Source organism: Panthera leo, chromosome D2, assembly GCF_018350215.1.
Source record: "Panthera leo isolate Ple1 chromosome D2, P.leo_Ple1_pat1.1, whole genome shotgun sequence".
Taxonomy (NCBI): Eukaryota; Metazoa; Chordata; class Mammalia; order Carnivora; family Felidae; genus Panthera; species Panthera leo.
The window spans coordinates 36646922-36662259 of NC_056689.1; the positions used below are offsets into that span (position 1 = coordinate 36646922).

The following is a 15338-nucleotide window of genomic DNA, read 5'->3' on the forward strand; positions in this document are numbered from 1 at the left end:
TGGGACTACATACTTGAAGCATTTTCCTGTAATGGAAAATGGCCAGAAGAAATGCTAGGTAAATGTGACTGGATTTATGTCCCAGTCTTGAAGACATAAATTCAGAGCCTTACCACTGTGCCCAAGTGGTTTGTGTTACTTAAATATTTGTACTTTAATCAGAAGGAGCCTGGACCTCACGCCCTCTTTACTGATACCACCTCCGTGTTGGAAATCACCATAGTGCATTCTGACCCACTGGTTCCTCCCTCAACCAACCAGTCATCTTCTCCCTCCCCTGTGCAGCCACAGTGCTTGACTTGGGCAACAAAGTCTCCCACATGCCAAGGCTTCAGGGATGATAGTACCTTTTTCAGATCATGGAGGGAATGGGGCAGACATAGGTATTGCCTACCATTGAAAAATATCTGAATTTTCATATTACATAGTTTGGCATGGTTGGGGAAAATGGAGGATACCACTTTCACGAATACTGCGAAGTGATTTCTACTCTTAGAAGCTATCGATTTGAATACAAAGCCAAACAATGTGGATATCAAGACATTTCTCTCAGGGAAGCAACACATAATAATGGGAAAAGCACTGAGTTGAGCACTGAGCACTGGGTCTGGTGGAGTTCTGGGCCCTGCTCTACCATTTTCCATCTGGCTGTGCAACTAGAAGTCAGCCATCTTCCTGTTTCCTCTTTTCCTGTCTTCCTACTCTACACATGAGGAAGGGTCAGAAATGCTGGCTCCTTTCCCCAAATGATATTCAATAAGATGCTTTTGTATCTGGTCAAATAAAAAATAATTTAAGTAAAAATGTATACGTTATAAACTATAAGGTGCTATGCAAACTTAGGATACTATTATAATTTTAAAGTTGACAAAATACCACTGTAATAAATCACTGATGTGTCTTTAATTTGCACCCCCTAGATATGTAGAGTAGTAGAGAGATTCCTCGTTCTTGTTCTGGGCACAGATTTATACTCGGTATCACTTTAGGACAATGATAGCCAGTAGATTTACTAAAGGAATCTGCAACTTTATTCCTCATGGTTTCATAGCATTTTGAGACTTTTGCTTGAAAAATCACCAATGGTATGTGGCATCCATAAAATCTAAGTGAGAAAATTCCAAGTGGGGGAGGCCAGGAGGACGCAGCCTGTGAATACACGTAGTTAATTAAAGGGTGATCATCTCCAAAGTGGATAGTTTTGATGTTTGTGGTCAAGAGGGCCTTATTTCACATTATTGACACTACACTGGCAGTTGATAAAAGCCAGGGTGAGTTGCAGCCTCTCCTGGTTTTCACGGTGAGTCCTGGCCACCTCAGCTCCTGTGGCTCTGTTCTCACTGGGCCATGGGGCTCTGTCTCTATGTTATGTAATTTTTCTGTGCTGCCTTTCCCTTTTGTTCAGTCTGTGCCAAGAGCCAAATAAAAGAATCCATATGTGATTACGGCTATAAAACCAAAAGGAAAATATTAGACAAAAATTTAACATTTTGGGGTTTCTAAGTTTGTTTTACCTTTAATGCTAGGCAGACAGTTTACACAAATCATTTTGCTGCAAAGTAAAGAGTAATGAGTTAAATGTGTTCCCTGTCACCATCAATCATGTACGTTTGCCTTTGATTGACCAAACATATAAGACACATGAAATGACTTTCTAATCATGTTAGGGGGAGGGAGGGAGGAAGAAGGAGAGAAAATCGGGAGGGAAGCATAAGCCTTTTTTATTTTATTCAGAAATTCCATTGACATTTTCTGGCAATCTTCTAACATGCTGTATGGGCTTCTCTTTGCTAATAATGTTTGCCTTGAGAATTTGTAAAGGTCTAAGAACTCTTTAATTCAATGTTCTAGAAATTACCAGGGCCAGGGGGGAACGAAATCCCTGTTAATAGTTCATGGATTAATTCTCTCTTTATTTGAAATCATTTGCAAGGAAGTTGCCCTGTTTTCAGGTGGGCGTTAGTCATCTTGAGCACAGTGGATGGCATTAGGGGAGGCAGGCTGAGCCGCTGATCTGACGAGATTCGAGGAGGGAAAAAGAGGATGTACAATGATGCTGACCCAGATGGGATACTGAGGTTTAGTAAATTCACTTCAGTGCATGGGTGTTTATTTTGATTTGTGAATTTAAACAACACACTGACTGGATTTTCTGGCAGTCGAAATGCTTTGTAACCAAATGTAACCAGCCTCCTGCGTCCTCGCCAAGCTTTGTATTTCAAGTTTCTACATGGAGTCCAAGCTCTTTAATTTGGCAAGGGAACTACCTACACAGTAGCAATGGAAGAAGTTTTCAGCACCAAAATCACCCCAAATTGTAATTGTGATCCTGGCCCCACCCAGCTGTCTGTCATAAAGTTCTGGCCAGGAAAGGCTAAGGCCAATTTATTCATTTATTTATTCAACACGCATTTATTGAGTACCTATTGGGCATCAGGCGCTGTTCCAGGCATTGGGGATTCAGCGAGTAGCCCTAGGCTTCACAGCGTTTACACTGTCTCAGAGAAAAGAGGCGATAAACAATGCCATGGAGGAAAACAAAGCCAGAAGCATAGATAAGGCCATAGATGTATGGGGTTCTGGAGGGGACAGTGATGTAAATCTTGAAAATGTTATTCTGATGCTTTTACTATGGAAACTTTACTCACCCCACGAAGCCAAGGAGAACCTCTAAATCCTTCCTGGAGAATGCGGTGAAGTGGGACATTTATTCCCTGTAGGGACCCAGGGACTCAGGAGCCCCAGAGAAATTTATGAGCTTAGTCACTTTCTTCTTGATTCTCCTGCATTTTACAGGAAAACTGTTGAACTGCAAAGCATCTCTTTATTAGAGATATGCCATATTAGACTGGAGAACTCAACATGGTAGAGATGTCAATTCTCCCCAGGGGAGCCCAGAAACAGATCCACACATACACTGATACATTAAAAAAAAAAAAAAAAAAAAGGCTCCTGAGGTTCTGATAATGTGTGGCTTCTTAATCCGGGTCCTGGTTACATGAGAGTTCTGAGTTTGTGAATATTTAATAAGCTGTCCATTTATTAGATGTACCTTTTTATGTTTGTATATTATATTTCAATTAAAAATTTGTTTTCAAGCCCTTTTAAAAATGGACTTCTACTGTTTTAGAGAAAGGTCTGATAAATGAACACTAAGCAAAGACATGAAGGATTTGCTAGGGAGAAGCCATGAAGCTACATGAAGGAAGAGTGTTTCGGCCAGAGGAATAGCATGTGCGAAACGTGCAGACTAGCTGAAGCAGGTGTGGCTGACAGTAAGGAGCAAGAGAGCATTTACAAGATGAGGCCAGTGAGGATTGCTTAGGACCTAGAGACCTTGGTAAGAATTTTATCTTGGTGAGATGAGATGCCTTGGTAAGATTCATGCAGAAGGGTGACAAGATCTGGTTCACACCTGCGAAGTATTGTCCTGGATGCTTTACTGAAGATAAACTGGAGTGGGGGAAGGATAAAAACAGAGCAGGAAGGATGTTAGGAGACTGGTATAATGCTGGAGGAGACCGAGGATGGTGGTGTGGATCTGACAGGAAGAGTGGCAGTGGTGAGAAGCGCTCAGATCCTGGGCATATTTGGAAAGTCAAACAGAGAGGATTTCCTGCTGGATTCAATGTGGTGCATGAGAAAAAGAAAGAAGCTAGGGATGACTCCAAATATTTCAGTTTGAGCAATGGGAAGTAATGGCATCACCCATAGTATAATGGGAGGAGAAACGGTTTCCAGACAAGGAACTGGAATTCAATTCCGGATATGTTAGGTCTCAGATGAGATAAGGCATTCAAATAGAGATGCTGAGTATCAGTTACACAGATGATATTGGGTCCAGGGAGAGGTTCTGGATGGAGAAATATATTTAGGAATCCTTGGGGCATCTGGGTGGCTCAGTCAGTTAAGCATCTGACTCTTGATTTGGGCTCCAATCATGATCTCACAGTTTGTGGGTTCGAGCCCTGCATGGTGCTCTATGGTGACAGCACCGAGCATGCTTGGAATTGTCTCTCTCCCTCTCTCTCTGCCTTTTCTCTCTTTCTCAAGAATAAATAAACGTTTTAAAAAATGGGAATCCTCTATATATCTAGGATTTATGAGAATAAACATATGAGTATATTTGTATTGGGAGCTGCTCTCTCCACTGGTGAGGGTATCTGCAGAAGTCCACTGTCATGACACCATTTGTGCTTAGGATGACACCCAAGGGTATGAAATAGGCAACAGTTTGCCTCTCACTATCTAACTTGCACTACGTGGATTTACTTTGCCAGACAAACCCTCTACTCTGACACCATTAGCTTCCCCTCCTAGAAACAGAAAGCCACCTTGACCTCAGCCTTATCCGTTGCAGCCCTGGCCCCCTTTAAGAGATCCTGTCACCCACCTCGCTCCTGTCCACACAGGGTTGAGCCCTGTTTCTAGTATGTCTCCCTCACCTGGGTGAACACCTCAGATCTGCAGAGCCCATACCTACCAGCCAATAAGAACTGTTTGTTTTCTCCCAGAAGCATCTACTGAAGCCAATTAGCTTTACCCCCTGAATACAGCAGTGAGTGATGTCACTTCCTTCTGGAAAGCCTGGGGCATTTCCCCAGCCTGACTCATCCCAGCCTAGGTTCACATGTCTTGATGCAGTGAATTCTGCCCTTATAGAGCTGGCCAGAGAGAAAGGCCATCAAGACCCAGAGAATGGGGCTTGCAAATGTGTGCCCATACATCCCAGTCATAACAGAAGCTTCCTGAAGCTTATGAGTGCCTCCTAGCCATGAAGATGACAGTGAGATTAGCACCCTGTCTGGAATACAGTAGGTATTCAGGAAATCTCTACCAAAGCAACCGTTTCCATAAACTACAGAAAGCTATGATGCTGGCACTAGCGAAGGTCCCCCTTACCATTTATCGTATTTCCTCTTGGTGTACCCAAGGACCTGGAGATAGTTTGTTTGGTCTGACACATGAATTTGTCAATTCTAGGCTTTCTGCCCTCATACAGGTTGCTGAACTTCTCATAACCCACAGCGTCTGCCACTGGAAAGTGGGGATGATAACAGTGCCAGTTTTGGGTTCGGTCACTGTGAGAAGCAAATGTCTGATGTACATAAAACAATTAGCCCAGGGCTGGGCACACAGTTAGAACTCACTATAGTTCAGCCATTATTAGAGTCTTGATTTATATTTCTAGCTCCTGAACCATAATGCATTCACACATGCATATAAGAAACACATCTGCACATAAACACAACCCAAAATAAAGGTATTAAAATGATTCATTTGGCTACAAGTAGCACCAGGACTATGTATTTATCTTAATATGGTAATATCAATAATGAACAAACGTTTTTCATGTCCAGCAAAGTCCACTGCAGCCAGTGGACTCTGAAGTCCACTTCAGATATGCTCTGAAGAACATGGACCTGATTTTCCTATGGCTTCCTCACTCAGAAATAGAAAATGTGACAGGAGACTGTTGTGATCAATATTAAGTAACATTTCACCTACAAATTTCAAAGCTTGTAAAACAGGGAGAAAAAATACAAGAAGGACATCACATACTTTTCCCGGTTTCCTAATTGATTCATTCAACCAAGAAATAATTACGGAGTGCATGCCATGTTCCAGGCTGTGTCCGTGTGTGCGTGTGCACGCATAAATGGTAGCTTAGCAGAGTTAAAATAGTTGGCAATCCCGAGAGTGATTTAAATGTGCTAAATCTGAAGACTCCGTGTAGAGTGAAAAGACATGTTAAGAGTTAATCACTCTCTAAATTATATACAACACCCACACACACAACTTATCATGTCCAAGGACAGCTAATCCTAGTAAGAATAATAGCATAATTCACAGAGATGGCAGGTCAAGCCCCAACTTGAAACCACATCTGCTGAAGAGAAACTTAAGTATTACATGCTAGAACTCTAAAACCAAAAGAAAAAGAAAAAAAAAAAAAATCAATGGATCTTAAAATACATCCAAGGGAGGAAGCCAAGTAGAGGGTAAGTGTGGTCCGTTATGAGGCAATGGCAGACAGGCTAAATAAGTTCATTGTCTTTGTCTTTACGGAAGACCTTAGGAAGATTCTCATTTGAACCTGACAGGTGGATGGGATCACCTGGTTAACATGTAGATGTAGACAAGTCAAAGGAACCAGACGATCACCTTCACTACTTAAAGGAACCCAGGGCAAAATCTGGGTGCTGCTGGGGAAAATGCTTAGCCTCTCATTAACAGGCTGCTGGGTCAGAGGACCCTTGACTGGCCAACCCATGCCTCTTTTGTGAAGGTATTGGCTATAAGGTTAGCATGAATTTGTTAAATAAATCCTAGCAGACAAGCAACTGCGGAGGGCATGCCTTGAGGGTTAAGCGGAGCAAATTAAATACAAATAACCAGGAGAAAGTCTTTAACAGTAGTTAGCACACTTGAATTCATTACCCCCAAGGATGTGGGCTAAAAATATAGATTCCCCGAAAGTTTAGATCAATTATGAGATGACATCTCCAAAATGGAAGCTAGGCTTTCAGGAGCAATGAGGCCCCAGGGTAAGAAACTTTGCAAGTGACATTGTTCAGGGGATAAACAGGTGTTCCTCATATTTTCCTGGTACCTCTGGGCTGGGTCTATTTTGTAACCCCTGCATACCAGTACCCCATCTCTCTTTTGTTGAGCTTTGTTGTCCTTACTTCCAGCCTTGGCTTTTGGTCTCATGGACACGAAAAGCCCAGTGGGAAGCCACCGTGATTCTACCTTTGATATATCATAATTTCAGTCTTGTTCTTCTTTCTTCTCTGCTCAACAGGGGCAGAGTACAATGCATTCTGCAGAACCAAGAAATAGACGCTGTACCTGCCCAGGGCAAGGGACAGGCTGAGCTCACACTCCACGTTTGGCTTCCAGAAACGCTAAGTGTTCTCAAGGGATCAAATGTGCCAAAGCCTCGTCCCACCTCCCTCCATCCTCAAGGCCTGCCTGTCTCTGTGGAAGTGCTAATGAATTGTCTGCTGTAGGACATGGGGAACACTGGGGAAGGAAGCACGTTTCTGTAAACACTCATCCAGTTATAGATTCTCTTTTCCATCTTCCCACCTGCCAAATAAAAAGGAGTGAAGGCTTTGTGACCTATGGAATGAGAGATAATACATAAACATGCCGAGGAGAACATCATCATGGTGTTTATTATGACCTAAAAGAGACAAGGATCGGGGGGTTGGAGGGTAAGTACACGATGATGACAGAACGGGAGCACATGCTTAACACTGTCCTTATTTTAAATTAAAAAAACCTATATGAAGGTAAACCTTGTTATTTCCAGGTCATGTGCCTTAGCAAATTCCAACACAAAGACCACCTGAATGTCAAGAGGCCATGTTCAGAGAGCTACCTCCAAACACAGAGGAGTTGGCCCCGGGCAGAAATAACACGGTAACATAACCCTAGGAGGGAAATGTGTTTTCAGTTACACCGGGGCCTGGCTGGGCCTCTCCCACAGGCTCTTCCTAAATAGGAACTTGGCAGTGGGATTAGCTGGGCTGGAGGGGACGTCCTTGGCTCCAGAGGTGAGGCCCTTCAGGGTCTTGAGGAAAGTTGGACAGAAGTTCTTTCTCCCTGCTGGTAATAACACTGAAGAATCAGCGTCACATCCATTTTATTAATTTTCTTGACAGGCAGCTCTAGTTTCCATGCAGGCACCACAAAATCAAAACATACGCATGTCAAGCGCCCCATGTGTGGTAGGGCCCTGCCAAGACCACGTTACGTCAACGTAAGGAAGCAGAGCCCAGGTCTCAGACCTTGTGCCTGGGTCTGTGGGTAATTCCCTGCTGGAGGAAACCACCAGAACTTGGTCGAATGAGCCAGGAGAGCTCTCTTGGTGACAGTCCTCTATCCTGGGGTCTGGGCTCCTTGTGTTGAATGTAAGAGCCGTGGGAGACACAAGGCTACGTCTGGCTTTGGGGCATGCCTCTAAGTCCAGCCACACAGAACTCCCCTGCCAACTCCATTTTGCCTGCATTCAGTTTCATCCAGGCAGGGGAACAGCAGCCTGGATTAAAGAAGCCATTAAAAAAAAAAAAAAAAAAAAAAAAAAAGCCATGTCCTTATTTGTGAGCTGGGTCTGAGCCTGGAGATCTGTGGAGTTGATGAGGTCTTTGGGACCATAGTGAGTTGCAGGAATTTTTTGATCAAGGCATCCTTTGCTAAAGTGATTGAAGGGACTCCAAAACAATTTGTTCTTTTATATAAAGTATTATTATCTATAAATTGGCTAAATAATGTAAATTAGGTGGGTACAGAGGGTAAGGACCTAGAAAAAAAGCCTTGCTCTAATCACACAGCTATGGATGCCCAGGGTGAACACGCACATGGAGTTGGTCCATCACCTCCAGCCCCACCCTTCCCACTCATCCCTCTCACTGAGTGCAAGGCTATTTCCTCACCTCCCCCAAATCACTAACACTGGTACCAGACATAGCAGTAATGGCGGCAAAGGGCCGGAGGTCTTACACATTTGACTGCAGAGCTTCGAGCCCCCCTTTGTTGGACCTCCTGGTAACTCATTAATTTCCCACTCCAATCACTACAAATTCAGGAAGGGGAATGAATGTAAGCCCAGATGCTGAGCTAATAGCCACCAATGCCAAGTCTGAAAGGCCCAAACGAGGCAGGTTTTACTGCACTGGTCTGCCTCTTTGATGGTCTAGGCCAGGAACAGACCAAGGATAAGGACTGGTGTTACCATTATCCCACAGTCTCCAAACTCTCTTAGTAGGGGCCTGGACTCTCAACACAGTGTCCTGGAAACTGTCCTGGCCTGGCCTGTGAGGACAGGGTTGGGTCTTTCACTGCCTGGGTTGGTCCAACAGGCAGGGTCCACTTTGGAGGCTCTGGGTGGCTGCCCAGTAAGCTCTGTGGGGTGAGCCGGCCGACGAGGAGCATACCCAGACCGCCCGTGTCACAGGGTACAGGGCACCGCTGCTGAGGGTTCGGTTCATAGATTCACTCTCCATTCAAATAACCATGGCATGTCAGCCCTGCTGGCCTCCTTGATTGTGCAGAAATAAATAAATGAATTATGTTGTTGGGGTTTGGGCTTCAGCACAAACACATGGTCTGCATTTATCCGCACAGTGAGAGGTCCACCAGCCACTTGATGTAAAAGAGCAAAATGATAATTCTTTTCTTTAGGCGCTCTGGTGCCATATGGAATGTATATAAATCATATTTTTGTTTTAACAGCGGAGGCTTTGTTGATAGATAAACATGTGGTTTATCTAAAAAAAAGAGAGGATTGTGCTTTGAACAATCATTTAATGGCCGTGGATGTGCCAAATAAAAATAAAAACATAATTTTGAAAGAAGTTGGCCTTGTGCCCAAATCTGTAACAAGGAATTTCTCTTTAACCAAAGTGGTTAAAGCCCGTCGATCTGTTTTGAGTTTAAGCTGTGCTCTCTACTCAACCCCACGACAAACTGAATCCGGGGCTAATGTGCTCTAATAGGACAAGACGTTACCTTTATGAATGACCTCATGGAGAAGAGGTTGGCGAGCATGGTGGAGAGGCCTTGAGCCAGGCAGCTCTGGGCTATGAACCCCAGCTTCAGCTCTGCGAGGCAGATTGCATCATCCCCCTCTTTCCAGTTCCAGCTTGGGATGTTTAGCAGATGCGCCTGTGGAAGCAAAAGCAAGGTATGAGACCTTTCATTCCTAAATGTTCAATTGTTGAAAAGCTCCTCTGGGAAATGCAACATTGCCCAGCTGCTTAGAAGGCATTCAGACTCATCCTTTCTTTCCCTCTCCTGAGTCTGGTGTTTGGTGTTTTATTTGACTCTCCCATTCAGCAGACTTCAGTCTTCAGTCTTCCCTTTGGATCATTGCTTCTGCACCTCCCAAACCTAGGTCCCCCGCCTCTGGTTTGTCATGTAGCCAAACAAAGTCCAGAGGGAATTTCCTCTTGTGACAGACACATCAGCCTATGCTACTAGGATGTCTGGTTAAATTGTTCATAAATTGGCTCCTCAAACAGACTCAGACTATCAGATGTCTGTGTGTTTTAGATTCCTTTTTTATCTGCAATCCCAATACTCCAGATCAATGGCTTCCAAGGCTAAGTGGGCATCAGAATCACCTGGAGGGTTGATACACATATTGCTGGCCCCTATCCCAGAGTTTCTGAGCCAGTAGGGTACAGGGTGAGGCTGGAGAATTGGCATTTCTAATAAGTTCGAGGTGCTTCTGAGCTGCTGATCTGGGGACCACACTTTGAGAAGCACTGACCTAAATTATCAGGCAACTCACAGTGTAGACCTGGTACAATCTCTGGCAGACGGACTGATCCTATTCAACAGTTAGGTCACACCCTGAGATAAGGACCCAGATGTATGCTCATCCAACTAGTTTTAAGCGGTATGAAGTAGAGAGCCAGAGATGATATGTTGGATGAAAGAATCAAGATTCAAAAAGTTCTCCAGGGTTAGAAAAATGGGCAGAAAACCAACCAGAAAAGATTTTAAAGGCCTTAATGTCAAGTACAGCATTTAGGGTAAAAAAAAAAAAAATCAACTGTATAAATTCAAAATGAGAAGACCTAACTTGGCAGCAGAGCTGAGGGGAAAGAAGGAAAAAACTTAAGTGTGTGGGCAACTCAAACCCGAAAAAGAGGCCAACCGTGTGACAGATTACAGAGAAGGCCAATGCTTGCTTGTTAGAAATGGTCTCCAGATCAAGGGAAATGAATGTTTCCTTCTGTTGTGAACTGGTCAGGCTACTCCAGAATACTTGATCCAGTTGTAACAGTCAGATTTAAAGAGGGAAACTGATAAACTGAATAACTTCCAGAGAAAAATGACAAGCACAAGGAGAGGTGGGGGTTCTGGAAAACATTTTTGGAGAAACAGTTAAGACAGCCATCCGTGTTTGGCTGGAAGAAGGGCCACGCCTTCAGGGAGACAAGATGGTTGCCTCCAAATACCACAGGTGCTGCCATGCCGAAGAGAGATTAGGCTTGTCTTGCTTCGTTCCAGGGGCCAGAATTAGGACTGACTGATGTATATATTATAAGAAAGAAGATTTTTGACTTGTTTTATAAAGGAACTTTCTACGGATCTAATGTGTCTAACAAATGGAGAAAGCTACCTCCAAAAATGCAAGGTCTTTGTCCCAAAAACTCAGTAAGTGTTTTTCCAAGTCACAATGGAAAGACCTCTTGTTTTTCATGGGAGGCTGAAGCAGAGAGCCCTGCTAGGTTCCTGCTGATGCCAAGACTTCGTGGCCCAGAAATTACTATTTCTCTCCATGGAGCAGCAAACACAAGGAACCCCCTGGAGGTTTCCCTTCAGTGTCAGGACAACACACTACAGTTGTACCTACTAGAAGAGATGAAAGACGCCATTGTGGACACAAACAGCAAGTCCAACGGCTCTTTGCTCTGCTTTCAGAAATACGACTCTTGTGAAATTCCTTCCTGCAAAGTCCTGTGACAGTCTCACAGTCCTAATCCAGCAGTGACTCCTGGGAGAGAAGACTATCCTCCCTAATGAGAGCATGGTTAAAAATGTCTGGTGTGTGGGCCATCGCGGATGGGAATTTCTGTCAAGCTGAGTGTCAGAGACATTCTCCCTTAGGCTTGATTCCAGCGAGTAGCCTTGCCCTTTACCCTGTTTTCCTCCCTACTCTTCACTGGCTTATGAAGGCCACAGAGAATACTGACACCACAGAGAATACCTCAGTCTCAGTGGAGAAATCCTCATTTGCATTCACATCATCTGAGGACAAATGAGATCTACGTAATGAACAAGTAAATCGTCAAGTGTGAAAGGAGATTCGAAGGACACATACCCTTCATGGTACCTTCAAACAAACAAACAAACAAACAAACAAACAAAACCTTTTCCACAGAGTCTCTCATATCCCCATGTGCCTGGTTTCTGCAGGTATGGAAGTCCAGGTTTTTGGGCCTTGGGTCCCCCATGTCCCCATCTGGTTTGAGTTCCTTAGATAGATTTTACACGTTATTACACAGGAAAGTCAAGTTTGTTTCATTTCTCAGGCTTCCATATGGCCTCCTTTTATTGGCCATCATAACTTCCCCAATTGTGGAGCATGAAGCAGGGAGGGATATACCAAAGGCTGGGAGGGACATGTGTATGCATGAAACGAAGAGAGGAAATTTCCCCAGAGTTCCCCTGGCAACTCTGTCCTTCATATGAGGGACAGTCAGGTCTAGTGGAAAATGCCAGCATTATTGCACAGAAGTCTAGAGGCAAATCCTCTGTGGCCTGGAGAATGAGGCCTGATAGAGCTGGCCTAGCAGGACCAGGGTCTCCCTCTGATCAGCCACTGAACCATTCCTCATCTCAAGAAGAAGGAACGTGAAAATGTGAGGACATATAATAACAGGAAACCAGGAGAGATTAATTCCAGTCCTAGTTCCAGCTCTCCCTGCACACACAACTTTGGGGAAGCCACCATAAGGAACAAAGAAGGTCATTTCAGAGAAAACACTTTAACACTACTACCTAAGTGTGTAAGGGTTGTTAGTGAGGAAGCGCAAATAACTTGCATCTCCTTTGGGCCACTGGGACTTGGCTTCCAGGTCCCAGGCAAAAACCTCTTTTTCTAGAAGCTGTTTGAAAAATAAAAAAAATCCATTAACAGCTAAGTCATCAGAAGTGACACTTTTCTAAGATATCACAAACTGTTCTTTCCTTGAAAAGCATCAAGACATTTACACTCAAATCAAAAATGTCCTGTACTATCTTTCTGTGTTCAGAGATGGCTAGGCCGAGTGTTTCTCTCCATGAATTCAGATCCACTTTAGGGAACATCAGTCTTTCATTAAGGCCTCCTGTGAGGAACCACAGTTTGGTTCAGTGGGGTGTGGCTCTATTTAAAGAGAAAGTGGCAGTTGGCAGTTCTGATGTTAGCTCACTGCCTGCCAAGTGACCATGAGTTGTATCTACCAGAGCTTCTCTGTCTGAGACATAGTTTAGACTCCCCATCTGAGGTCACACTGGGATGCTAACATGCACAGATGGTCAAATGAGAACTAAACGCGATAATGGATGTCAAGCTTTTTTAAAACCATAAAATAGGACATGAGTGTCTGAGATTACTATGATGACAAACTCAGGACCAGTTTTACATGCAGAAAGAAAGTACGCAGCTTCCCTACACCCCTGGAATTCCAGCATCATTAGGGTGCAGGGAATTAAAATTCTTTATATTTTAAGTCCAGTATCCAATTACGGAATTAATTATCACTTGAAATACGTTCAATGTAACTTAAGTTTACATACACATACCAGGTTCTTTCAAGAAAGAGAGTTTTAATGGGTGGACATCTTTGGGCATTTAGGCATGGGTGAAGAGAAAGTACAGAGAGAGGAAGAAAAATACTATTATAAGGTAATGGGAAGAAAAACATATTAAACGTTAGGGGGAAGCATCTCATGGAACAGCACAATTATAAAGCAGGATGACAAATGCCCACTTGCAATTCCATGAGGAACGGCATGACAGTCACCGGTGGACATGCTGCTCTCTCTAGAAGAGAGAAATGAAATGAGAGAGAAAAATGCCCTGTATCAAGGTCACTCTGTTCCTTGTACCCTTACTAATCCTACAGGGGCAAAGTCTCATATGTGATTTTGCCTTACTTTGAAACCCAAATAGATTGGGGTGGTTCTAAATAAAATGTGTGGGGTATTTATTTATTTATTTATTTGTTTGTTTATTTATTTGGAATGGGGAGAGGGGCGAAGGGAGGGGGAGAGAGAGAATCTGATGCGTGGAGCCTGATGCCAGGCTCAATCCCACGACCCTGAGCCAAAATCAAGAGTCAGATGCTTAATCGACTGAGACACCCAGGTGCCCCCAAAATGTGTTTTAAGCAAATAATCATGGATCAGTTGATGCCATTCATCCTTATTTCTGAATAATTACAATGAAGCAGTTTGTAAAAGTCATTCGGCTTGCTATGGTCACATGAGTACTGCCCAGGTACCATCTGGATCCTAGGTCCGTTGAGCTACTTTGAGCTTGACATGAATCGCATCGCTGAAATCCTCCTTAATTTCTTGAAGATGCTGAATCAGCACTCATTGGAAGGAGAGGAAAAAGGAACTGACATCCCTTTCTAAACATATAACATTAATTTTCCTATTTGATCTAAATTCAGCCAAAAATCTAAACAACAGCTTAGAACACTCTCACGCTAAATGAAATTTCATATCATAAATGAAAGAAGAGTTTATTGCCTTAGGAGCTGTCACCAGCCACAGCCTGGCTAATAAAATTTACTTCTACCTACAGGCGCTGCTGTCAATAAAAACTTCTCTGGCCTAATCCTTGTGAGTTACCAATATCTTACTTTATCTCTTCAATGTCCTTGGGTTTTCCCAAGACAAACAGGACAATGTGACCTTGGGTGCTCACCACCAAGCCCCACTGGCTGGAACGCAACACGTTCTACAATGGAACCACCTGCCGAGGGTTGGGCAGTGGGCAGCAGACCCAAGTGGTAGGCCAGTCACCGACAGCAGGCTCCACTCAGCAATGGCCTCTGATGAGCCTCCACACAGCAAAATGGGACAGCACTTGCCAGCAATTAAGAAATAATGGCATGGCACTGGTGCATTTGGCAGAATAGGGTCTTCTCTGGGTCACCTGACTGCCTATTTCGTAGGGAATATGGCCTATAAGATGGGACACGCACTCACTCATAACCCAGCAGGGAGTTATTCTGTTCAGACAGGACACCTGGTTCCAGGTACTGAGCCTCCAGTTTCTGAGCCTCATTATGGGCATAACCGGTTCCATATCGAACAGAGAAAGGTGCCACCTTCCCTCCCCCAAAGCTGTTTTCCTGGGAATTTAATGACAAGCTGGGTGAAGGATCAGTGCCTTTGAATGAGAGACTGGGAAGAAATCACAAGGGAAACAACATAGACTCCGTTTGTTTTCTTTCCAGTCCCCCTGTAAACTAAAACACTAGGAAAATTCCTTTATGTTTAATCTCTGGAGAGCAGCTATGTTCCCGAATTCAACAATGCCAGTTCTCATCTTGAGGGTGAGAATGCCAGATTCCAAAGTCTCCACCCAGCATGCGATCTGTTCTTCCAGGTCACATGGTGCCAGGTAGAAAAGTCCTATCACTTGCCTGGGACACTCCCTACACCTTGACTGTGAAGCGCCTGAGGGTACAACATAGGATTCCCCATGGGGGGTTAGGGAGGTCAAGGTAGCGTGTTGACCACCTGGTAGGTAGTCAGTAAATACCGAATGAAGAAATGCGTGCAGCACATGAAAGTGGGAGTTGTTGAAATGGGATCTAAGA

General features: G+C 43.9%; 1 protein-coding gene across 8 annotated transcripts in view; it reads right to left on the minus strand.

Annotated features, from left to right (window-relative positions):
- The window catches only part of KCNMA1 (potassium calcium-activated channel subfamily M alpha 1), a 726269-nt gene that overhangs the window by 183398 nt on the left and 527533 nt on the right, over positions 1 to 15338 (minus strand). For all 8 annotated transcript variants that reach the window (XM_042909283.1, XM_042909282.1, XM_042909285.1 and 5 more), the window contains one exon: positions 9517 to 9672. In XM_042909283.1, the coding sequence (XP_042765217.1) occupies positions 9517 to 9672 (156 nt within the window). The remainder of the gene's footprint in view (positions 1 to 9516; positions 9673 to 15338) is intronic.